Source organism: Ochotona princeps, chromosome 4 (genome assembly GCF_030435755.1).
Source record: "Ochotona princeps isolate mOchPri1 chromosome 4, mOchPri1.hap1, whole genome shotgun sequence".
NCBI lineage: Eukaryota > Metazoa > Chordata > Mammalia > Lagomorpha > Ochotonidae > Ochotona > Ochotona princeps.
Window position 1 is genome coordinate 85,199,891 of NC_080835.1, and position 25,578 is coordinate 85,225,468.

Sequence of the window (25,578 nt, forward strand, 5' to 3'; positions counted from 1 at the left end):
TTTTGATGATGCAAACCTTTCAAAACACTTTATTAAAATGTTTCTCACAAACTAGGGGTAAACTTATTAACACCAAATGGAAAAAATCCTTAATTTACAACACAAGTAAAAAGCACCAAACAGAATTTGGCACCATCATTCTGATGAGCTCAAGTTCCCAGTTTCCAGTTCTTTTAAACCACACTCCTGGAACACTACTCAAAGCTTTTAGAAGGAATACCAAATCCAGTCACTCCTGAAATAATTCCTAAGAAGCACAGACACAACTCCTTTCATTCCTCCCTGGTCCACACAGGGGAGTAATCATCAAACAGAAATCTTGCTTTGCAAAGAACAGATTCTAAAATTAAATACATATTACTATCTTTTTTGGAAACAAAAGTATTAATACCACAACAGAGCAAAACATGAACACTACTAATTGAAGAACCAATCATACCATTTACTTCAGGTGGCTCCAAATATCCAATATTTTAAAGACTTTTTTTTTACATATGTAACATACAGCCTAGTTTTCTTTTATGAGAGAAATGTACGCACTGTACCCTTGATTATACCCCTGCAAATAGGGCATTTCCTTAAAGAAGGGGCACATTCCTGGCATACTACCAGATGACCACAAGGAATGAATACAATAGAAACTTCTTTGTCCATACACACTTTACAAGTCCGTTCTTCTTGCAACCTCCTCAACTGTTCTTCCAGTGACAGACCTAACAACAAAAAGAATTTCAGTAAAAGTAAATTTTTACTTTACCTCCCAGTAATTAAATATCTCATGCTGGTGTCAGTATTAAATTTATTTTACCTGAAACATCTTCTGCTGGAACATACTTCATGTTCTTTTCCACTGAGTAAAGAAAACATAAATTACCACTCTGCCAAAGTACAAAACTGCTTTTCTTACTACCACTTTTTCCCCCCAACTACCTACTGAATAGTGTTGATTCTCCCTGTAAATGATCAGAAACTTTCAAATTCAGACATACTATTTGGGCACTAAAAGACTTCAATTCTTTGGAACAGGTGAAATACACAGATTACAGCTTGCTAACTACAATCTGTCTCCTTTCAAAAATACACATGAACATAAACCTAAGGATTTCTAAAATAATCTTCCCCATAAACTCACCAAATAAGTTTTCATATAACGTAGAATCAATTTCTTTTAGACAGTTTTTGAAGATGTTGGCTGCTGCATTTCCTTTAACTAAAACAGTATCAATCAGCTCTCTTGCTTGTAAAGGTATCTGTGTTTTTTGTTTGATAATATCATGTTCCTGTTTGTTAATTACACTGGCCTTTAAAAGATGATTCAGGATAGGAAGTACACATGTCAACTGCTGAAATAGAGCCATTCTATTCTTCCGAATTAATGACAAGTCATCTTCATATAAAAATAGGAAAAAAAAAAAGGAAAAACAATCTGTTAGATTTAAACTTCTAACTAGGCTGTACAATCACTAACAACCAATCTACAAATCATTTAATCATTAAATAAATAGAGCTTGAAAAAGAACAAAATGCTTGCACTTTATTACCTGTCATTTGGAAAATTTACAGATTTAGGTAAGACACAAAAGGGTATGCATTGAGTGCGTATAAGTTTTAGAAGTCTGTATATTCATAGATTCTAGAACTCTTATTTCTTCTGTAAAGAGGAAGCACAGAGTTTTCAGAGGGCAGTAAAAGTTCTCTACTTCATTCCATCCACCATGGAATTAATGACTTCATTTCCTGGCTGCTGTGTTTCCAACCCACCTCCCGGCTACTGGCCGGGGAAAAGCAGTAGATTCTGACCCAAGTGTTTGCACCCTTACTGTCCAGGAAGGAGACTTGAAAGAAGCTCCTGGCTTCAGACTGGCCTAGTCCAGACCACTCCAGCCAGCTGGGAAGTGAGCCAGCAGATGGAGGAGCACTATCTCTTCCTGTCTCTGTAACTCTTTCAAATAAGTTCTTAAGAAAAGTTTCATTTTGGAATACAGCTCTTCTCAGTTAAACCAGTTAAATAAGTACTACTGTGTCTCATTTTGAAATACAGGGAAAAAGACACAGAAATTAGTAGCCTATTTAAGTTAATAAAGTACATTGCTAAAGGAAGCCTCCTCCAACAGAATTCTGTTCAGCACAGCATAGTTAAGGCAGCACTAGAGTGCTGCAGAGCTTGAAGTCCAGATCTAGACTCTTGGGCTGGCCTAGCCATCTACTAGTCAGGTGTTCTAAGCTTCCTCCATACACTCATCTGTAAAACATCAATAATAACAGTGCCTTCTTCCAACCGCTGTGATGATTAAATAACATATGAAATATTTAGCATAACTAGTGGACAGAAGATCCTTCTCTTTGTCACTCTGCCTTATTTATTTATTGGAAAGGTAGAGTGACAGAGAGAAGGATCTTCCAGTGGAGTCATTGCACTGGCCCCAAGCTTGCTCTTTTTCATAAAGTTACTTCTTTGGTGTCCCAATCATTATCAAATATAATTGCCTGTTTTCAAACTTCTAAAAAAAGGTTTTGAATGTACATCTTTATCTGGTTCAAGTTTAATGAGAAATTGTACAAAGCGCCTTCCTTCCCCTTTTGTACTTCTGTAAAAGTGAGCTGCTGTGTTCATCTCAGCAATGTTATTCCTAGGATAACAACTTATTCTTCTACCTTATTAACGTGCCTCATTGTGAGCTATTAAGTTACTCACTTCTAAAGATCCCCACGTCACTCCCAATCCTACTAGCTCAAGAGCAATCTCCTGGCTTTGCTTCATTTTAAGACTGTTCGTTGACCTTTATATTTAAGGACAAAGTCACAAGACTAAGGTGCTAAGGTTTATTACCCCGAGTTCATATAAGTACTTAAGTTTCATTACTACAAAATAATCCTTAAATCTTTTCATGTCCCTATAGTCCTTTCTTCATCAAGTTCCTCCCACTTCCCAAATCAATTTGTTTAATAGAAAAAAAAAGTGTGTATTTGATGTGCTAGATCTATGTTGAAGTGTTTTCTTTTCAATACTCATTTAATTCATACAGTAATCCTGTAACATAGTATTTTAATCTCTATTTTATTGATGAAAAAGCTGAAGTGTTACTGAATAAGCTGTCACCTCAAGGACTCATAGATCCAGAATTTATATATAAATCTTTCTGAACCTGTCAGACTTCTAAACATTCTGCTGCACAGACATACCATAACGTTCCTTTATATTCTTATCCCGATTTTCAAGATTAAAAAAAGTATCTTCGGGCGCGGCGGCATGGCCTAGCGGCTAAAGTCCTCGCCTTGAACGCTCCAGGATCCCATATGGGTGCCGGTTCTAATCCCGGCAGCTCCATTTCCCATCCAGCTCCCTGTTTGTGGCCTGGGAAAGCAGTCAAGGACGGCCCAAAGCCTTGGGACCCTGCACCCGCGTGGGAGACCCGGAGGAAGTTCCAGGTTCCCAGCTTCGGATTGGCACAGCACCGGCCGTTGCAGCTCACTTGGGGAGTGAAACATCGGACAGAAGATCTTCCTCACTGTCTCTCCTCCTCTCTGTATATCTGACTTTGTAATAAAATAAAGAAATCTTTAAAAAAAAAAAGTATCTTCAACCAACTTCCCAATTTACAGCCCATGTATAAGCTCACCTACCAGCTGCCTCTTCCCTTTCTGATGACTCTTTTGCACAGCAGTTTTCTCAGCTAGTTTGTGCGCTTTACAAGAGCATTCACCAGGATTAGCACTGGGGCTCGTGCTCTGTAAATACTTGTGGTAGTAAATATTGAAGAGTTGTGTTTGAGAGGCTGAGACTCTGCATGATCCGTATCTGTGTAAATACCAAAATCGATTTTCTACTATCCCCTACGTTGCACAGGCGATTTTCAAAGCCAAGGATTTCTTCCGATATTTTTTCTAAAAGGATCATCTAGCAAAGATCAATGACTCCAGGATCATATTAAGAATACGACTGTGGGGTGGGCATTTGGTATGGCAGTAATGCACTTCTGGAAACACAACCCATCAGAGTGCTGGTTTCAGAGTCCTCTACTGCACATTTCAGCTTCCCAGAGGTGTGAACCTCTGCAGGCAATGAGCAATGGTTCAAACACTTGGGTCCCTGTCTTCTTTAGGTGAGACCCAGACTGAGTTACAGGCTTCTGGCTTTGGCCTGACCTAGCTCCAGCTACTGTGGGCACTTGGGGAGTGAACAACCAGCTAGAAGAAAAAATTTCTGCCTGTTAAAAATTAATGTATATCTAAAATTTCAATTTAAAAGAACTTTAAATTTAAAAAGTAGAAATAAAACCTGCATCCAACTTAGAAAATCCTGCTTTTACAATTTAAATTATTTTGTAAGGGAAAAAAGTAATTTATCTCAAGAAAAGAGATTTTTTCCAAAAGTTTGCTGATCAGCATCAATCAAAGAATATTAAAAAAAAAAAATAAACCTACAACAAAAGCTTCGGTCAGTGTTTCTAAGAGCAATTCAGGCAATGGAGGAAGGTGCAGTTTGGGAATGACAGGGAGGCTCCTAGCAGCAGACAGTGGGTGTAAGACAAGGATGCTGACCACCACGAGTGAGACAATTCTGTGAGCCCCACTGAGAAATAATCAGGTAACTAATATTCCCAAATACCTGATGCCATTTCTTCAGCTTGCCTTTCCTTCTCCTCTTCTCTTTTTTCATCTTCAGCATTAAGAAGTGCTGATACAATATCATTAACTGTTTTGTAGTTCTCTCCAGTTGTTAGAATTTTACTCTGGACTGTCTGTTTCACAAGGCTTCTACTAAAGCCCATTTCTAAGGCAGCTTTAACCACAGGTGTATTCATCATGACCATATCTTCTGAAGAACTTTCTCCAGGTCCAAAAAGAACAACTATTTGAAAAGACACATACTAATATTAAGCTCCACAAATACAAAACTAAAGAGAAAAATACAGTGTGGCATAAGATGCACTCAGTCACCCTGGTCAAACAGGTGAACGTATGCCTCAACAACCTATAACTTCAGTGAAAACAAGCTGACCTTAATAAAGACCGAATAAGGCTATAACACTTAAAAAAGCACTTCCCAAGATATACCTTAGGCCTACTTAATGACAAATTCTTTAGGAATAATGCTTAGAAATCTGTATCTTATCAAAGTTCCCCCAGAATTGATTTTGTTGGATAATTTTTGAAAAGCAGTAACATGTAGAAATTTGAAAGTAAGAAATTAAATTCTCCAGCCAGGAAGGTGAGGGAAGAAAAATAGCACTGGATTTCAAGTTTTCAAGCATGGAGAGGGCTAGATGGGTTGAAAGGTATGACAAGGAAAATAAAAATGAGAAGTACAAAAAAAAGTAGACAATTTCACTCACAGTGTACCTAAATATGCAATGAAAACTGTGGTTACACATGATCTTAGATACAGATAAACACTCTCCAAAGTAAAAAGGTTGCTGAAGAATCTAGAAGGCTGTAGGGCATTTTTGACAGACTGATCAGAGTCAAAGGTGGCCCACATGGCACTCCTAGGAAAGCTGTAGTAGATGTAACACTTCAAGACACTTTACTGCCATCTGCTGGAAAGTTGTGATAAACAAAAAGCAACAAATGTGCTGTGTGTTGCTGCTGAAACATTACTTGGATCTCCTGCCTGAGGGGACAGCCCACAAATTTAAATGATATGAAGCAACCAGCTGTGCGGATATGAGCGACATCTTCCCAAGATGAGCAAAAACAATGGAAAACCTTCACATGTTCAGAGAAGAGAAGGAAGGTGGTAGAAAATGAGGGGAGGACAGGGTCCAGATGGAAAGCTTTACAAGGTGTTCGTATTTTATTCTACGTTTTCTAGAATAGTCTAGAAGGGTTTTAAGCAGAGGTATGGTAAAATGTGGTTTGTGCTTTCAAAGGATGACTCTAGCAGTTATGTGGAGATGGGACTTTAATCAGGGAGATCTGTTACCTACGACAGAAGATGGAATTTGGATAGGGTGATAGTGGTGATGTTGAGTAGTAAGGAGAAGGATGTGTTATAAGACAGAAATAAAATAACTGTTAATAAATTTACAAACTAAAAAGAGAGGAATCCGAGATAATGCCAACTTTTTAATCTTAGCAAATGAGAACTGTTAAAATAACAACCCGGCCCGGCGGCGTGGCCTAGCAGCTAAAGTCCTTGCCTTGAACACACCCCGGGATCCCATATGGGCGCCGGTTCTAATCCCGGCAGCTCCACTTCCCCTCCAGCTCCCTGCTTGTGGCCCGGGAAAGCAGCCGAGGACGGCCCAGTGCCTTGGGACCCTGCACCCGCATGGGAGATCTGGAAGAAGCTCCTGGCTCCTGGCTGCAGGTCGGCACAGCACCGGCATTTGCGGTTACTTGGGGAGTGAATCATCAGATGGAAGATCTCTCTGTCTCTCCAACTTTGTAATAAAAACAAGTAAATCTTAAAAAAAAAAAAAAAAAAAAAAAAAAAGGACAACCAAAGAGAAACAAATAAAGGAGAAAATTTTGTTTTGGTCATATTCACTTAGATTTCCATCATAACCAAGGACAGAGTTGAACAAATAGCTGGACATTCCAGCCTGGGTCACAAGAAATAAAGAAAAATTTACATTAAATTTGAACTGAAGTTTGAAAATGGAGTAATGATTTAAAAAAAAGAAACAGGAGCTCGTAGCATCAGAGAAACTAAACAAGGGAGTCCTAACAGGGACAAATTAGTTAGCTGCACCTGCAGTTTCATATTAAGTATTTTCTACGACAGTTTTGAAGACTCCCTCTATGCAAAAATCTACAAATTTCTGGCAGAAAAATGATCTCTTAATTCCATTTTCCAGACTTTGTGGAGCAAGCACCCTCAAATGTACAGTGAAAATACTAATAGAGATGCAGCTAAGACTAACTTCTACTCAAAAAAAAAACATATTATTGAAATAACTGTGTACCTGACTGAAATTATCTTATTAAATTATTCGTTAATTACCATATTAATAAGCAATTACTTTATTAATTACTTATTAAATTACTGAATTACTTTATTAAATTCAGAGCCTTCTCTGAATCATGCTAACTCACAGCAACCTTAACCTCCTAGGAGGATTTATTATTTGCAACTCTTATTAACACTGCTTAGAGCTTTCTGTTGTTGTGCTTATTTTGTAATTGCCTTTTTCCCATTACAGTGTTAGAAAAAGAACAAAGACTAGTCAACTTCCCAGAACCCTCTAAGATGTCATTAATCTTAGTATTCACCCAATACTTAACAGCTGGCTTTCCCATATTTTTCATTATAGCTTCAGAAACATGTTTTAAAAATATTTTCATTCCTAATATTGTTGCAAATATTCCCATTGTACACCTGTAGTATTTCCTACTTACTTGGTGGGTCAGTACTGTTTTCTCCAGGAGGGTCTGAAGTTGACAGTAGCTATGAAACAAGTTCCAGGTAAAGTCAGAAATGTCAATCTACAAAGACGACACTGTTTACCCTAAATAAATGAGCATACTCAAAAACTGGGTTATTTATATACTTCACTTAACTTTGTTTGACCCTATCATACAGGTTTCCTTAAACTTTATCTATTTCTAAATTAGAATTCAGGTATTTCTCCCATTTGAAGCATGTAGGAAAATGTATCACTGGTTTCCTATTCCATTTGGACTGGGTTACCGTCAACAGGTCTCAATTGCCTGTAAGTTATTTTCTGGAAAAGATCAAAGAGAAAGTTTCTTTTCCTATCCTATCATAAATTTGTACAGTGGTGTGATGAATATTTTTCAAAAAAAAATGTTTTGAAAGCCCAAATACACTGATTACAAAAATAAAAATTAGATAGGCCAGTGTTGTGATACAGCAGGTTAAGGCTCCACCTGCAATGCTGCCATCTGATATGGTCACAGCTGGAATCCTGTCTGGTTCACTTCCAATCCAGAGCCTTACTAACTGGCCTGGAAATGCAGCAGAAGATGGCCTAAATTCTTGGACCCTGGACACCCACCCAGGGATCACTGGCTCTGACTGCACCTGGTTCTGACCTCAACTGTGGTGGCCATTTGAGGAGTGAACCAACAGAATACTGATCTCTTCGTCTCCTTGTCTCTCAGAGTCTTTCAAATAAATCAATATTAAAAAAGAGATGACACTGGTCAGGATACAAAATGTGAAACTAATAAGAAAGCAGATGTAGTCATTAGTTTTAACATTTCTGAAATTGCTATATAACATAATTCAATAGTTAATGTTTTTAAAATGTATTTACCTGTTCAAGGAGATGAGGAAATCTAGCTTGAATCTCATCAACAAACTCCTGCCCTTTCATGCGGATCAAGAACTCACACCTAAAACATAAGATGAAAAAAAAAAAGTTTAAAATTTTGTCCATATCTGAAAGGGAGAACAGTAGAAAAAGAAACACAACACAACACAAGACTAGATGGAAGTCCCCATCATAAAAGCAGGCAACAGGCTGAAGCCAGAAGCTCCCACGAGGGTGGCAAGAGCCCAGCTGCTTGATTCATTGCCGCTGCCTCCCAGGTACGCAGTAGCAGGAAGCTGGTTAGCAGCAGTCAGAGCTGACCGCTAAGCCAACACCTGTCCTGATGAAATCTTTTTAAAGATTTATTTATTTAAAAGGCAGATTTACAAGACCGAGAGAGAGAGAGAGAGAGATATCTTTCATACACTGGTTCACTCCTCAAATGGCCAAAATGGCCAAAACTGAGCTGAGCTGAAGCCAGGAGCCAGGAACATCGTCCGTGCTTCCCATGTAGGTGCTGGGGTCTAAGGACCTGAGCCAGCCTCCTCTGTTTTCCCAGACCATAAGCTGGGAGTTGATTGAGAAGTGGAGCAGCCAGAACACAAACTGGCACATATATGGAATGTTGGCACTTGCAAGGTGAGGATTTAACCAATTGAGCCATCATGCCTGGCCCTGTTTCTCTCTTTTAAAATGGATTTCTAGTCACAGACTGTCCATGCTAATATTAGTCAGCACTTTACCACACATTCCTCCCACCTTTATCAGCCATTCCTGGCCTTCTTAGGGGCCAGGCCTAGTATTTGTCCTTTGGAACTATGACTGTACCTGTCAGAAGTACAGTTGGGTCATGCACCAATACGTATGGAATGTTGGTGCTTGCAGGAGGAGGATTAGCCTGATATACTACAGTACTAGCCCCCCAAATTTTTTTCAGCAGTACCAAAAAATACAATCTCATTACTCTAGAAAGTGCCTTTCAAACATTTGATTGCACTCCACAGTTGAAACATTTACATCATAACCACAACACACATACATTGCATAACCACTGTACAAAAAAAATCATAAAATATACATTTTTAATGTTGATAACGTCTATTTCCTATTTTGTTGCATTAACACAACAACAAAGAAAAGAGGGTTTAGACCTCAAAAAGGAAACAAACTGTTATCTGAAAATGTTACTAGAGACAATTTCCTTTTTGGGCTTACTATAATCTGAAATTGTAATAGTATTCCTAAAATGTGAATTTGCACATTATAATTACTGCTAATATGTCTGCAAACTTTTCCATTCTGTTTGAAGTATAATCCACCATCCTTTCTCCAAACAAATATGGACTCAGGTGTTTTTATAAATTTGTACTTTGATCCTTTTATTCAAAAGTTTTATTCAAAAGTTTCTAAACTACCAGGGTGTCCAGGAAGTTCACATAACACCTATTTCCATTCTGTTCCTTTTTTTTTTTTAAATAAATGGTGATAGACAATTGGATATCATACACAAAGGAACCTGGACTCAACGCCCATACTAAAGCAATAAACCAGAAATGGATCATAAACATAAACATAAAATCTAAACCAATAAGGGCCCAGCAGAGTGGTCTAGTGGCTAAGGTCCTCGCCTTGAATGTGCTGGGATCCCATATGAGCACTGGTTCTAATCCCAGCATCCCCGCTTTCCACCCAGCTCCACGCTTGTGGCCTGGAAAAACAGTTGAGGATGGCCCAAAGCCTTGTGACCCTGTGCCCTCATGGGAGACCTAGAAGAGGCTCCTGGTTTCTGGCTTCAGGTCGGCGTAGCACCAGCATTGTGGTCACTTGGAGAGAGAATCATCAGATGGAAGATTTTCCTGTCTCTCCTCCTCTCTGTATATCTGAATTTGCAATAAAATAAACAAATCTTTAAAAACTCTAAACCAATAAAACTTCTGGAAGAAAGCAAAGTTTTTTTATCCTTAGGTTAAATATTATTTAGGTAATAGTCCAAAAATATAACCCCTAATAATTAATATGCTGACATCAAAATCAACATCTGCTCTTGAAACACATTAAAGAAACAAAAAGGCCACCAACTGAAAAGGGCTAGAAGAGATGTCTGGTGAGAGCTAGAGGGACAAAAATTCTTGAGTGGCAGAGCTCAGTGGACTGCTCTGGGGGACCCCAGAAGAATCTGCCACCGAGGAGCTGCAAAGTCCAACACAGCCACAGTTTCCTGCAGGTTAACAGTGGGAGACCCAACACCATCCATTAGCACTTACTGTTGTCTGCAGAAAACACTGTCAGTTGCTTTCAGTGTGACAGTCAATACCCATTACTGCTATGGATGCCCGGAGAGGGGGAATATGCTCATGCCCCCAAAAGAGCAACTCTTGTATCACTCTCACAACATACGTCTTCTCCAAACCACTGTCCCTACACACACACACACACACGAGCTGTACTCCGAAGCCACAGGTGTTCCATGAGGAGCTGTGGGGTCATACCCCTGGCTCTGTGGCTGCTTTGCTTGCACATTTTCAGAAGTCAGTTCTGTGGCTGCTCTGGCCAGATCTTAATGGAGATCTATATCCCAGACCCAGTTCCAGAGCTGCCCCGTGGGGGTCCATGTTTCAGGCAACAGAAGAACCATAGCTGTAGGTTCACCAGCATCATGGACCCAAGAACCACAGTCAGCCTACATAGACCCACTCCACAGTCCCAGTGCTGTGGCTGCTTTACAGGCATCAAACACTAGTGCCACCAACACTACTGTAACAGTCACCAGAAACCAAGACCAGTGTCCAGAGGGATCGCTTTGGCCATGACATTTCTCATGACAGAAAAAAGATCGGAAGGTTGCTGGCAGCCACTGCCACCACAGATCCAATCAATCTCTACCACAGACACCTGTAGCCTTGGAGGTTGAGGAACCCTACAATCGTCACTGATAATGAGCTCAGCTAACAAAGCCCACTAGAGACTGGCTCTGCCAGAAGAACTAGAAGCCTCACCTCCGGAACTCATAATCACCCACAAGGAAGGGTCTTTCCCGATGAAAATCAGTCAGTACAAGAATGGAGAGTTACCCATTGCTAAACATTTGAAACAACTGTTTTAAGGAAGCTCACTGAATTGCAACAGAACACAGATGATTCAGTGAAATCAAGAAAACAGACAAAATGGAAAGTTCAATAGAGAAAGAAGAACCATGAAAAACAGGGGCTGTGACCAGCACTGTGGCACAGCAAGCTAAGCCACCACTTGTGAAGCTGGCATTCCTATAATGAGTACTTGTTCTGCTGTCGAATCCTGCTAATATACCGGGGAAGGCAGTTGATGGTCCAACTACTGAGCCCCTGCCTCTCATGTGGGAAGATGGAACTCCTGGTTCCTGACTTCACCTCAGCCCAGTCGCGGTTGCGGGGACTATTCGGGAAATGAACTAACAGATGGAAGATCTGCTTCTCCCTCTGTATCACTCTGCCTTTCACAGAAATAAGCAAATCTTTAAAGGAAAAGAGGAGCCAAACAAATTCTATAGCTAAACAACACAATGAATGCAATGTATAATAAAGAACAACAAACTGAATCAAGAAGAAATCTGTGAAATATAAGGCATACCAACTGAAAATCAGAGGAGAAAAAAATTGGCAAAGTAAGCCTATGGGAAATAGTATCAAGCAAAATAATATCTGTATGGATTTGGATTTGCTGTCAGGTCCTTTCTATGTAGCCCATATTTCACAGAGAGCTTAGTGGGGAGAATTTTACTCTCTCACCAGGCTTTTTTATCCCTTCACCCAGCTAGTCACCAGCCTAAGCAGTAGTCAGGACTGATATCATCTCTCCAAATTCTGACTCAAAACGCCTTTGCTAAGACTCTTGCCAGTAAGGTTCACTGTTGAAATCAGGTTTTGTCAATTCAAAGTTAGAACTATTTCTTTTTTTTTTTTTTTTTTTTAAGGGGCAGAGGCCTAGTTCTAGCACACTGATGTAACAGAAAATGACGACTCCTTGCATGCTGTTTTGACAAATATATTCAAAGGCATGGAAGGCTGAGTGGCAGAGGGTAACATGTGCTAACCCATCCTCACCTTTCTCCTCTTCCTGCTGGCTTCAGCGCATGCCGAGAAGAGTCCTGAGAGACATCTCGAACTCAGGAGAGGTAAGAACAGAGGGACACTTCTGTATTTATCCTCTTGTTTCGGTACTCCTTGCACCTGCTATTCTGAAAAATGTCTGTCTAAGCAAAGGTACACTTGACCAAGAAGAGGCCCAGTTCTAGCACACTACTGGTAAAGGGAACTGACTAGATACACCCCTTGGGGTGTCACTTTGGACATCGGGATTCCTTTGACCACTAGAACTACAAGAAAAAATGCCTAATTTATTTTTCCTGCACTACTGCATGACCTGCTTACAAGCTGGAGGACAGTTAGCCTAAATGGGCTTCCTTTTGCCTAATATGATTGGATTTACTCAGCTGCTTTGCCAGCCCTACCTCTATGAGACCACAGGACAGCTGTTCTGTAATCCACCCTGGCCGTTCCCTGTTGTCTTGACTGTACCCTTGCAGGCTTTGTCAGAAATATCCAGCAGGAGATAGTTCATTTTGTGTCTCTCCCTCTTTGTTAATGTCCAGAATAAAAAGTGAATGCTGCTGGCTACTACAAATTTCCCCACCCCAGCTGGAAAGAGGCTGACTCCATTAATTCTTCCTAAACCTGGAAGACATTTTTCCCCCTTCTGTGAAGTTTAAGCTAGGTTTTTCTCTTTGGCTCTTGACCATAGGAGTATATGATTCTTTATCTCTTTGTCTCATGATATATCTCACAGTTACAAATGATAGATTCATGCATTGAACCAAGGTATTGTAATAGACTTCAATAATGAGAGCTTTCTTGTGTTTTGGAAAGCTTTCTGCATTTTTCTGTTGTTGTTACTGAGTCTTGAGAGAAGTTAAAGATTCATCTACTTATTTCTAATAATTACCTTAACTCTGATCAGATCTGACCTATAGTATTTGTTAAAATGGTTAGTTAGATGTGTTTTATTTTGACCAAATGATTTGGACCTGATAATTCTTCAGTGTTCTAAGCCAAGTTTCCTAATTTGGGGATTTAAACAGGATCCCTGAATTTCTCAAAGTAGGATAACGGTCATTTGAATTAATTTGGATCTTGCAGAGTGCATTGTAAGGTTATGATATTAGGACTCAGAGAGATGGCTCAATGGCCAAATCCTCACTTTGCATGGACCAGGATCCCATATGGGCACTGGGTTGTGTCCTGGCTGTTCCACTTCCCATCTGTCATCCAGCTTGGGGCCCGGGAAAGCAATAGAGGATGGCTGAAAGCCATTTGCATAGGAGAAGAAGAAGCAGCTCCTGGCTCTGGATCAGCTCAGCTCCAGTCAATGAGGCCACTTGGGAAGTGAACCAGTGGAAGATCTTTCTCTCTGTTAGTCTGCCTTTCCAATAAAAAAATCTTAAAAAAAAAAGAATGAACAAAAAACTAAGACTTTCTCAGGCATAGGAAAATGAGAAGAATGTGTCATCAGCAAAACCATCCTTAAAGATTGGTTGAAGGTATATGCTTGCAATGAAAGAATCTCAACTGAACTTGAACTGTGGTAATGCAACAAGGTGGAGGAATCCACCATGGTGGGAGGGTTTGGAGAAGGGTGGGGGGAATCCCAGTGCCTATAAAACTATGTCACATAATGCAATGTAATTAATAAAAAAAAGATTGGTTGAAGAGTTCTGTGACAGAAAATTTTACTTTCCCCTATCTCGTAAGTTCTTCATATCAATAGATTGTGATGAGTCATCTGAGTATATAGTAAAGCTAAGATAAACTATATAAAACTCTACAAAGAGTACATCCAGGTTATTACATAAATCAAAATAAAATCTGAGAAAAAAAAAAACCAACAAAAACACGAAACTTCGACCACTAGATAAGAAAATAGAAATGGGAACAATAACTAAATGAAATAAATGATAGGAAAGCAGGCATGTGCAATAGTGTCCTGGAGAACTTCATGTGGTAAAACTAAGGCAACCTTGATTCTTGGCTCTAATACATTAAAGAGGAATTCTTATGTGGACAGCTTTAGTAAGCAAATCAAAGGGTATTAAAGATGTTAAAGAAAGCAACCTCCTGTCGCAGAAGGACAAGGTTTTGTTTTTTGTTTTTGTTTAGCAGGACAAGGTTTTGAAGACAGATGCAGGGTGCTGGGAATGGTGGAAGTGGTGATCTTTAAGTACAATTCAGGCAAGCAGAACGAGGGCCAACAATCAGTAACAGGGCAAGTACAATGGCCATCTGAAGGCCATAACTGAAACCGTGCCTAGTTTGCTCTAGATAACAAAAGCCATCCCCAGGAAGTGACTGGTAGTTTCTTTACATTTTCATGGTAAGTTTAAACACTCATTTTTGTCTTGCTGAAAGCACCTTCTGGGCAGTGCAAGCATTCTGTAAACTTCTAAAGTGACTCTCTTTTCATGCCTACCGAGTGGTGACACCAACCACCAATTAGCCCAAATGACTATCGTAATAGTAACTTAATAACTATCTCCAAATTAAATTATCTAAATGCACCAAAAAAAAAAGGACAGACTGTAAAACTGGATGTAGCCAACTGAGATCTAATTTGGTCATGACAGATGTAACAGGGCTGGGAATTCAAACCTTTGAAATTTGCTTTTCCACTTTTTCCCTCCCTGTTGCAGGAGGTAACTCTTTTATTCTCCCTGAACAGGACCTCGATATCTACACTACACCTTTAGTTGGCAATTTATTGTTCCCAGTTCTTTGTTTTCAATGGATTAACCCCAGCAATTATTAACAAAGTGAATGGTCATGGTTGGGGAAAAAAGTACTTCAAAAGGTTCAAGGAAAAATAGAACCAAAAGATAAGTTTATTTTGGTACATTTTTTAAATTTATGCATATGAAGGGTCATGAAAAATGTGTATTATGAAAAACCTATGCAGGGATTTTAAGAATACTTTCCATATTACAGGTTGGCATTAGGGCGCAGTGCATTAAGCTGCCCCCTGTGTGATGCCAGCAACCCATATCAGGATACCAGGCAGTGTCCCAGTACTCAGCTTCCAATTCAGCTCCCTCCTAACGTACGTGGGAAAGCAACGGAGAATGGTCCCAATGCTAGAGCCCCTGCCACTCACTGGAGTGCCTGGCTCCTGGTTGTGACCTGGACCAGGCCAGCAGCTGCGACCATCTGGAGAGTAAACTAGTGGATGGAAGACATCTCTTGTCTGTCACTCTGCCTTTCAAATAAGTATCAAAACAACATATCACATGTCTCCATAAACTTTCTGAAGTTATATATTCAAAGTGGTAAGCGGGGGGAGAGCCCCTGCCAACCAAGAATATTTTACTCAGCAAAGCTGTCCTTCAGATATGAAAAAATAAACACATTCTCAGAAAAAAAACAGCTGAAAGAGTTCATCATTATAAGACTGCCTCATCAGAAGTACTAGAGTTCCTTAGGCTGTAATCAAAGAATTCTTGTAACAAGAAAACATGAAATTATAACATTGGTAAAGATGAATAGCTGATCAAATTCAAAATACCTGCTACTTTAAAAATTATATAAAGGTCAAAAAAGTCTTAAAAATTGAGGCCAGCATTGTGGCACAGTGGGTAAAGGTACCGCTTGGCAACCATCCCGTTTGGGGCAGTTGCTCCACTTCTGATGTAGCTCCCTGCTGGTGGCCTTAGAAAAGCAGAAGACAGCCAGCGTGTGGAGACATGAATAAAGCTCCTGTCTTCTAGTTTGGGACTGGTTCAACCTACTTAGGAGTGAACCAGCACACGGAAGAACTCTGACTTCCAAATCAATAAGTTTTTAAGAAGTATTAAAAATTACTGTAACTACAATAATTTGGTAGTGGATACACAATGGATACCTTAACTGACATCAGAACGAACTGTGGAGAGGGAGGACAAAAGGTAGTTTTTGTATGTAATTTAAATCAAGTATTCTCAGAATGGCTGCCATGGCAGCAGGCATCTGGCCAAGCAGTTACACTGTCACTTTTGAACCCTGCAATAAAAAGGAATCTGGTCTTATGTTCCAGATCTGCTCCTAAATTTCAGCTTCCTGATGATGTGCACCCTGGGAAAGAGTAAGTGATGGTACCAATCTCTAAGCAGGTAGATCTCTTCCACCTACATAGGAAATCGAGACTGAATTCTGTCTCCCACTTCAGTCTGGACCAGCCCAAGCTACTGTAAGCACCAGGGAGGGACAACAAGATAGCTGCATTCAATTATTTCTTTCTGCCTAATTAAAAAAAAAATAGAGGTGGGTGTTGTAGCACAGTAAGTTAAGATGCCAGTTGGGATGCCAACATCCTTTACCAGAGTGCCTGGTTTGGGTCAACTTCCAGTCCAGCTTTCCTGCTTCCAGGTATCCTGGGAGTGAGGAGATGCTGGAAAAATACTAGAGATCCTGCCACCTGAGTGACAGTCCAGGATGGAGTTCTGAGCTCCTGGTCCAGTCCTGGCTGTTGTAGGATTTGGGAAGCAAACTACCAGACTTTTTTTGTCTTTCCTTCTCCCTCACTATACCTTTTAAATATGTAAATAGGCAAATCTTGGGCCCGGCGGTGTGGCCTAGTTTCTAAAGTCCTCGCCTTGAACACCCTGGGATCCCATATGGACACCGGTTCTAATCCCAGCTCCACTTCCCATCCAGCTCCCTGCTTATGCCCTGGGAAAGCAGTCGAGGACGGCCCAAAGCTTTGGGACCCTGCACCCACGTGGGAGACCCAGAAGTTGTTCTTGGTTCCTGGCTTCAGATCGGCACAGTACCGGCCGTTGTGGTTCACTTGGGGAGTGAATCATCGGATGGAAGATCTTCCTCTCTGTCTCTCCTCCTCTCTGTATATCTGACTTTGTAAAAAAAATAAATTAATTAATTTAAAAAAATAGAAAAAAAATAGGCAAATCTTTGGGGAAAAAAACAACCTTGGAAACATTAAAGTTAACATGCCAAACATGCAGAATGCAACAAAAGCACTTCTAATAATTGGTTTATGGTATAAACACCTATAGTTGTAAAAAGAACTCAAAAACCAAAACAACTTGATACCATAAGGAAGAAAAGAAAACCCAAAGCTTACAAAGAAAGCAAATAAAGATCAAAACATAAATTGGCCACTACAGAAAGTAAGCTCATTGAAACTAAAAGCTGTTTAAGATAAATTAAACAAAGCTTTAAACTAAAATCAGAAATAAAAATAAAGTATTAACTGCTACTACAGAAATACAAAGTATCATAAGAGAATATAGACAATTATATGCTTACAAATTGAATAATCAGGAAAAACAAATTAATTTCTAGAAACATAGCCTATCAAGACTAAAATTATGAAAAATGGGGCCTGGCGCAGTGGCCTAAGGACTCAGGTCCCTGCCACCCATATAGGAGACCTTGGTTGTTATGGACATTTGGGCAGTGAAGTAGCAAATGAATAATCCCATCTTGGTGTTTGTATGTGCCTTTCAAATAAATAAATCAAAATGCCAAAAATACGTGTACTTGAATTTGCTCAAGTGTTCACATTTTCCCAAACCCAAAAGTTTACCATGTAATAGCTGCTAACAACCTTGATTGTGCTTGTCCAATCATTACTTGTATACTTACAACACATACAACTTTACCTGTCAATTACATCCCAATAAAATTGAAAAAAATTAAGCAAATTTAGAAAACACATCTAAGGGTTTCTATCAAGAACAGTAAATATAATAAACATGCTTTGGAAGTTACTAGAGATCGGGCCCAGTACAACGTCTCAGCAGCTAAAATCCTTGCCATACACGCTCTTCAATTCCATACGGGCACTGGTTTGTGTCCCAGCAGCTCCACTCCCATCCAGCTCCCTGCTTGTGGCCTGGGAAAGTAGTAGAGGACGGCCCAGGGCCTTGGGAGCTGGCACCCGCGTGGGAGAGCTGGAACAAACTCCTAGCTCCCAGCTCCTGGCTTCAGATCAGCTTAGCTCCAGTTGTAGTGGCTACTTGGGGTGGGGAGGTGGCGGTGAATCTGACTTTCCAATAAAATAAATAAATCTTTAAAAGACAAAAATTTAAAAAAATTAAATCTCAATTATTCTTGGACTGACCCATTTATAATGGTTAAAGATGAGAAGGGGAGGAGGGTGCCAGCACCACAGTGTATAAGGCTAAACTTCTGCCTACAGTGCTAGCATCCCATATGGGTGCCTGTTCTAGTCCAGCTGCTCCACTTTCCATCCAGCTCCCTGATAACATACCTAGGAAAGCAGCAAAAGATGGCTCAAGTCACTGGGATTCTGCACCCACATGGGAGACCCAGAAGAATCTCCAGGCTGCTGGCTTCACATCAGCCCAGCTCTGGCCATTGTAGCCACTGGGGAATGAATCAGCAGATGGAAGATCTTACTATCTTTCCCACTCTTTAAATCTGCCTTACAAAAAAAAAAAAAAAAACACAAGCAGCATAGTGGAACCGTGCTCCATATTTCACCTTTCTCTAATAAACTCCATGAGGACAGAAATTACAATCATTACATACCCTAGATATATAATAGAATAAACAATGGGGCAGGGTAGTGGCAAAGTATACTAATCCTCTCACTGAAGCGCTGGTCTCCCATATGGGCAGTGGTTCTAGTCCAGGCTGTTCCTCTTCCAATCCAGCTCCCTAGTTATGGACTGGGACAGCAGCAGAGGATGGCCAAAATCCTTGGGCCCCTGCACACACCTGGGGAACCCAGAAGCAGCTCCTGGTTCCCAGCTTCGGCCTATCCCAGCCCCGCTTTGGCCGAGGAGGCCCTTTCAAATAAATTAAAAAAAAAAGCCTTTAAATATATTTATGTAATGAATCAAGCAAGCAGCCAAATATTTGACAAGTGATAGAGGCTGCCATTATGCCATAGTGGATTAAGCCAGCACTTGCAGTGCTGGTACCCCATATCTGAGCCCTGTTTCCAAAGCATCTCCCCCCTGCTGGGGTTCCTGGAAGGCACTGATGGATGGCCACGGACCTGAGCTGCTGCCAGCCATGTGGGAGACTCAGTAGAGCTGTAAAACCCTGGCTGCAGCCTGCACCTGCCCCAGCCATTATGGCTATCCAGGGAGTGACTCAATGGACAGAGGATTTCTCTGTGTCATTCTGCCTTTCAAATTATTAAATGTTATAAAAAAAGGACACATTTTTCAAAAGAAAAAGTAGTAATAATGATTATCCATTTGATTTTTCGTTTATTTCAATTAAGGATTCTCCCCATCTGGGGTCATTAATGTGGCACAGCAGGGAAAGCTGCTGACTGGGCCCGGCACGATGGCCCAGTGCTGAATCCTCACCTTGCAAACACCAGGATCCTGTTTGGGTGTCTGTTCATGTTCCAGCTGCTCCACTTCCCATCCAGCTCCCTGCATGTGGCACGGGGAGGCAACAGAAGACAGCCCAAAGCCTTGGGACCAGTGCCCACATGGGAGATCTGGAAGAAGCTTCTGGCTCCTGGGTTCGGATCAGCTCAGCTCCAGCCATGTGGCCACTTGGGGAGTGAACCAGCAGAGAGGATCTTTCTGACTCTCCAACTCTAACTCGGTCTTTCCAATAAAAATAAATGAATCTTAAAATAAATAAATAAAAAGCTGCTGCCTGCAACACCGCCATCACATGCAGGTTCTGATTCACATGCCGATGCTACAGTTTCGATTCAGCTCCCCACTACAGGCCTAGGAAAAGCAGTAGGAAATGGCCCAACTCCTCAAGTGCACACCTGCCCCCAAACAAAAAACCTGAGTGAAGCTCTTGGCTTTGGCCTCACCCAATCTTAGTTGTTGTGGCTATCTGGGTAATGAGTAAGTGGACCAGCAGACGGAATATCTGTCTCCCCCCCTCTCTGTAATTCTTTCAAAATAATTTTTTAGGCTTGGTGCAGCACTTAGCACCTAAAGTCCTCACCTTGCATGCCCGGGGTTCCCACATGGGCACCAGCTCTAATCCCAGCAGCCCCACTTCCCATCCAGCTCCCTGCTTGTGGCCTGGGAAAGCAGTCGAGGATGGCCCAAAGCTTGGAACCCTGCACCCACGTAGGAGACCGGGAAGAGGTTCATGGCTTTGAACTCTCTCAGCTCTGACCATTGCAGCCACTTGAGCAGTGAATCAATGGATGGAAGATCTTTCTCTCTGTCTCTCCTCCTCTCTGTTTTTCCGACTTTGTAATAAAAATACATCTTTTAAAAATAATAATTTTTTTAAAAAAATCTAAAGTTGAAATTTGTTGTTTTCAGAGAAATTATTCACAAAAAGCAACCCAAATCCTTCCCTTATTTAACAACTTAAAATGCAAATTACAAAACAAAACTAAAAGGGCCCAGTGCAGTAGCCTAGCAGCTAAAGTCCTTGCTTTGAATGCGCTGGGATCCCATATTGGCACCGGTTCTAATCCCAGCAGTCCCACTTCCCTTCCAGCTCCTTGCTTGTGGCCTGGGAAAGCAGTTGAGGACGGCCCAGGGCCTTGGGACCCTGCACCTGCGTGGGAGACCTGGAGGAATTTCCTAGCTCCTGGCTTCTGATTGGCTCAGTACCAGCCGTTGCAGTCACTTGGGGAGTGAATCATAGGATGGAAGATCTTCTTGTCTCTCCTCCTATCTGTATATCTGACTTTGCAATTAAAATAAATCTTTAAAAAAAGGTTTTAGAAATCACAAAATGCAGTAAGTTAAGCATGGAATTTGGAAGCTATTTGTGTTTGACATCAAATATGAATTTCAAATTATATGTATAATTAAGCCATGCAAAATTCTGACAGCATGTTTTTTTAGTTACTTGAGGTAAATATAATGCCAATTTAAGAATGAGAAAAATCTGAATTATAAATATTTATATAGTTTTAAAATACAACTTTCTATGCTAAACTGATTCATAATATTATTTGTTGCTTAAGCTCCTTTTGCATTATGTATTATAGGAAAATAACAACATAATTTTTATTGCAGAGGCAGATTTACAAGTAGGAGAGAGGGATCTTCTGTCCGATGATTCACTCCCCAAGCGGCTGCGACAGCCGGAGCTGAGCCAATCCAAAGCCAGGAGTCAGGAGTTTCTCCCAGTTCTTCCATGCAGGTGCAGGGTCCCAAGGCTTTGGGTCGTCCTCAACTGCCTCCCAGGCCACAAGCAGGGAGCTGAATAGGAAGTAGGGCATCCAGGACACAAACCAGAGCCCATATGGGGAACTGGCACATGCATGGTGAGGACTTTAACCATTACGCTACCGCGCAAGGCCCAACAAAATAATTTTAACTTGCTAAAGGGGTTCAGGATTGTTCATTACTATATAAGTCCCTCAAAGGTCAAAACATTATCTATATGCTTCCACCTTTTTGTGGTACCTACAGCAACGAAATTCACAGAAGGAAGCAGAAATGTTACTGGAAGACAGGTGGGTGGATAGTCAGGAACTGGTATTTAATGGGTCCAGTTTCAGATGGAGTTAAGATAGAGACAAGATGGCGCTGAGTGCAGAGCCTCATGAATGTATGTAATATCACACTATAACTTAAAAAGGTCAGTTTTGTATTATATGTATCTTATCATACTAATAAGAGGATCTTATTTTACAAAGGAGGTCTAAATTCACAGTGCTACTCAATTACACTGCCTCTAACTTTGGGATGGCAATAATAAAAAGTAAAAGATACTACTGGAAACAGAACAGCAAAAAGTAAGCAAATGACATATCATAAAAAGATAAAATTACACAGGAAAAATATTTCACACTTAGTAATATTTTATTATATGTATGTTTAAAAACATTCATCTATTTTTTGGAAAGGCAGATCAGATTTGCAGAAGAAAGGAAAGACAAAGATTTTCCTTCTACTCTCCAAATGGCCACAATGGCTGGAGCCAAGCTGATACGAAGCCAGGAGCCAGGAGCTTCTTCCAGGTTTCCCATGCAGGTGCAGTGTCCCAAGGTTTTGGGCCGTCCTCGACTGCTTTCCCAGGCTACAAGCAGGGAGTTTGGTGGGAAGCAGAACAGCCAGATCCAACCAGTGCCCATATGAGATCCTGGTACTTGCAAGGTGAGGATTTAGCCACTGAGCCATCGTACTAGGCCCAGCTGTGCAGTTTTATATACATTTTATAACCCTTATTTTTTTTAAACCTTTTTTATGTGATTTTTGTTCTATTTTATTTGTTATCCTAAATTCTCTTCATGATGGAGGAAGTGAAATGAAGGCAATAACTATATATGTACCTTTTCCAAACAATTACCTTGGAAACCACTTGGCATGCTCCACCCAGGGATCATCTCCAGATTCCCAACACCTCAGGCCACCATCGCAACAGAAGCATTTGACATCATCATTGCGACCTGAAGGGTAAAAAAAATACAATCTGCATACATACCTACTCTAACATGGGAAATAAAACCAAGTCAGTGAAATGTACGGCTCTTCACAAGTTTCTTACCTACATAATAAAAACCAGCACTTGCAAGCTGCTCTGGACGCACTGGAGCACTGGCTGGCCAGTACATAAATGTCCGCATTCGAGAGGCATGCGTCTGCATGCTCAGATTTGAAATGCTGAACCTCAGTGCTTCCAGAGAATTCTCCAAAAACGGACATTTGGGGAAATGCCTCCGGTGTTCTGCCATAGCGTCATCCTTGGGTTCCCAGTTGCTTAGCTGCCCACCACAAGCAAAGCAGGCTACCCTATCCCCAGGTCCTACATAATAGAAGCCAGCTCTTGCCAGTTCTGATGGTGACAAAAAGCTTAAGGGCCACATGTGATAAGTAAGAAATCTTGCTTCTTCACTACTCATGGAATAACGATAAGGGCTAGTCCTCAATGGAGAAAGGTCTTCAACTGCTCTAGAATTAAGAGGGTTTGTTGAAAAGCTGGAGTAAGAACCACCAAATGAGCCACCTGCTTCCAAAGGGAGAGATGATGAATGCACAAAACTACTTTTCACTGGAGAAGTCGTCTTACTGGTGGGCTCCAGACTAGTTACAACCAGCTTCTGAACAAAGCTGCAGCTAGGGTAGAGCTGCTTATGCTTTTCAATGGGCTTGTCTCCTTGTTTCCAGTTATCCAGCATCAGGCCACAACAGAAGCACTTGACCTTGTCATTCACGCCAGTGTAATAGAAACCAGCACGGGCAAGACTCCGCTCGGAGACGGGGACCCCGCTGGGGAAAGCCGAGTATGTAGACATCCTGTAGAGTTCACAAGAGTAGTCATACTTCATTTTTTGCTTGTTGTCATTTGTCCAATTTGACAAGATGGCGCTCTCTTCCATCATACTCTGAGTTCTTCAAGACAAAGTCTCTGGGGCAACTCTTAGAGAGGTAGCTTTGTGCATGAGTAGTGGCAGTATTTCCTGATAGCTAAAACCTTCATATGAAATGTCTCATCTCTTCACACTAGGCGTTCAGTAGAGAATGTCAAATGCACAGCTAGTCCTTTCCAGTTTTATAACCAAAGCCTAACAAAGTAATGTATTACCAACAGAACTCCTGCTCACCCATAATGGACCAGCAGTGAACTCCTCACAATCTTTTTGAAAACTCACTACTTTCCAAATGTAATTCCTACACAAAACCACACTCCCATGGAATTCAAATTATATCCCATTATGAAGTGTCAGGGTCTCCATAATTGGATTTACTACTGCAAAAGAGGAAAAAAACAGAGACTCTTCAGGGTCCTAAATCTGAAAAGAAAAAAAAATGTATTTTTAAAAACTGCTTGCATGGTAAATGAATATTACAGATAATGCAATTCACACACTTTAGACAACAGACTTAACTCCAGCAATGTGTCACCAAATCTTTCTAACTGGAAATGCTCTTAATTTAAATACATGCAATACAACTCCATGGCCACCACAGCACCAACTATATCTATGTTACTAAAACGTACAACAGCAAAGCCGACGCACAATTCCACACAGGAACCCTTCTGTCTCCTCCCCTTTTCTCACTGAAGGATAAGTACTTCGGGCACGTTTGCAGAGGCAAAAGGAGACCGAGCTGCAGACTTCATTAAGCTGTGTCTGCAGAGAAGGTTTGCCAACGGGATTCTTATTTTCTTCAGATGTTACCAGGACCAGGAAAACTGGCTAGTCTAGTGGGGAGTTAAATACCATCAGGAGGAGCTCATTAACTCAAATTCTTACTCTATCCATTGCCCCACAATTCCAAAGCAGAAAGCAACTCAAAAACCGTAATTTAGCAACAGCCCGTGAAACTCGGGGATGCACACAGGGACGCAAAGCGCAGGATGGTGGGCGATAAAATGGAAGGCACAGAAAAACCGTGGTGCTGATCTATTAATTTCTCATAGGTATTTCTCCCAATGCACAACCACAATACACAGAACTCCGTGAAACGTGCGCCCTCGCGTTCCCACATATTCAAGGGACACGGAAGAAGGCTCAGATTACAATCGCGCAAAAGACTCGGGTTCAAATATCTTGGTCAAACTCCAAAGAGCAGAAAGGTTGGCAGCGGCCACAGCGGACTTGGAAACAGATTTTTAAAATAACAAATAGTCGCAGCACCAGTAATAACCACTCTGGACTGCAAGGTTTCCAAAGAAACGCCTCGGCGAGGGCAGAAACCAGGCAGCCCACGGCACCCTCGGCCGCGGAGCCCCGGGCCCTCGGCTCCCCAGCCCGGCCGCAGCCCCAGGGAAGTGGGCCCTCGCCCGCCCGGCGGGGCCAGGCCCGGAGGGAGCCGCACTCACCGCACCGCCAGCACCGCAAACAAGGAAACAGCGCGGCTGCCAGGAGACCTCCACACAACCGGAAAGCAGCCGGGCCCAAGCCGACGCCGCCCCGGGCCGCCGCCCCCACCCCGACGCGCACGCACCGTGACGTCAGCGCGGCCTGCCGGGCGCCCACGTCAACCGCCGCGCGAGGGCGCCCGGGCGAGTGCGGTCGGAGAGCGGAACGGAGCGGTGGTCACCTCCGGGAAAGGGGCCGGCGCGGCGGCGGGGGGGCCCGGTTGGGCGCCGCAGCCCGGAGTTTTCATCTCGTCACCTCGCAGCCGCTGCTGCCCGAGCGCTTTCCCCGCAGTCTCCTGAGGGGGACGTGGCCCTAGCGTGGGCGGGGACGATGGAGGCTCGGGAAGCCCTGCGGAAACGCTCGGTGCCCGCGCCGCGCGCCCTGCGGGTTCAGCCCGGTCCTGGCTCGCGCAGGGCGCCTCCTCCTCCCGAGCTGCGGAGCATCCCGCAAGAGCTGGCTGGGTCCGTGGCCAGCAGAGAAGCGCTGCAAAGGAGTTTGGAGTGTATGCATTGAGTATATGCCCAGACACAGGGGCGTTCACGCACACACAAAA

General features: G+C 41.9%; 1 protein-coding gene across 1 annotated transcript; it reads right to left on the reverse strand.

The window, feature by feature from the left end:
* BIRC2 (baculoviral IAP repeat containing 2) lies at positions 1–25,103 on the reverse strand. Its single transcript, XM_004585012.4, has 9 exons — positions 24,986–25,103; positions 22,706–23,951; positions 22,508–22,607; positions 8,226–8,304; positions 7,345–7,393; positions 4,610–4,852; positions 1,133–1,387; positions 809–850; positions 1–713 (listed from the first exon to the last, which is right to left on the reverse strand). Exons 2-9 carry the CDS (start codon positions 23,538–23,540, stop codon positions 520–522), a joined length of 1,797 nt encoding a protein of 598 aa, XP_004585069.3. The 5' UTR covers positions 23,541–23,951; positions 24,986–25,103; the 3' UTR covers positions 1–519.
* Between the last annotated feature and the right edge of the window lie 475 nt (positions 25,104–25,578).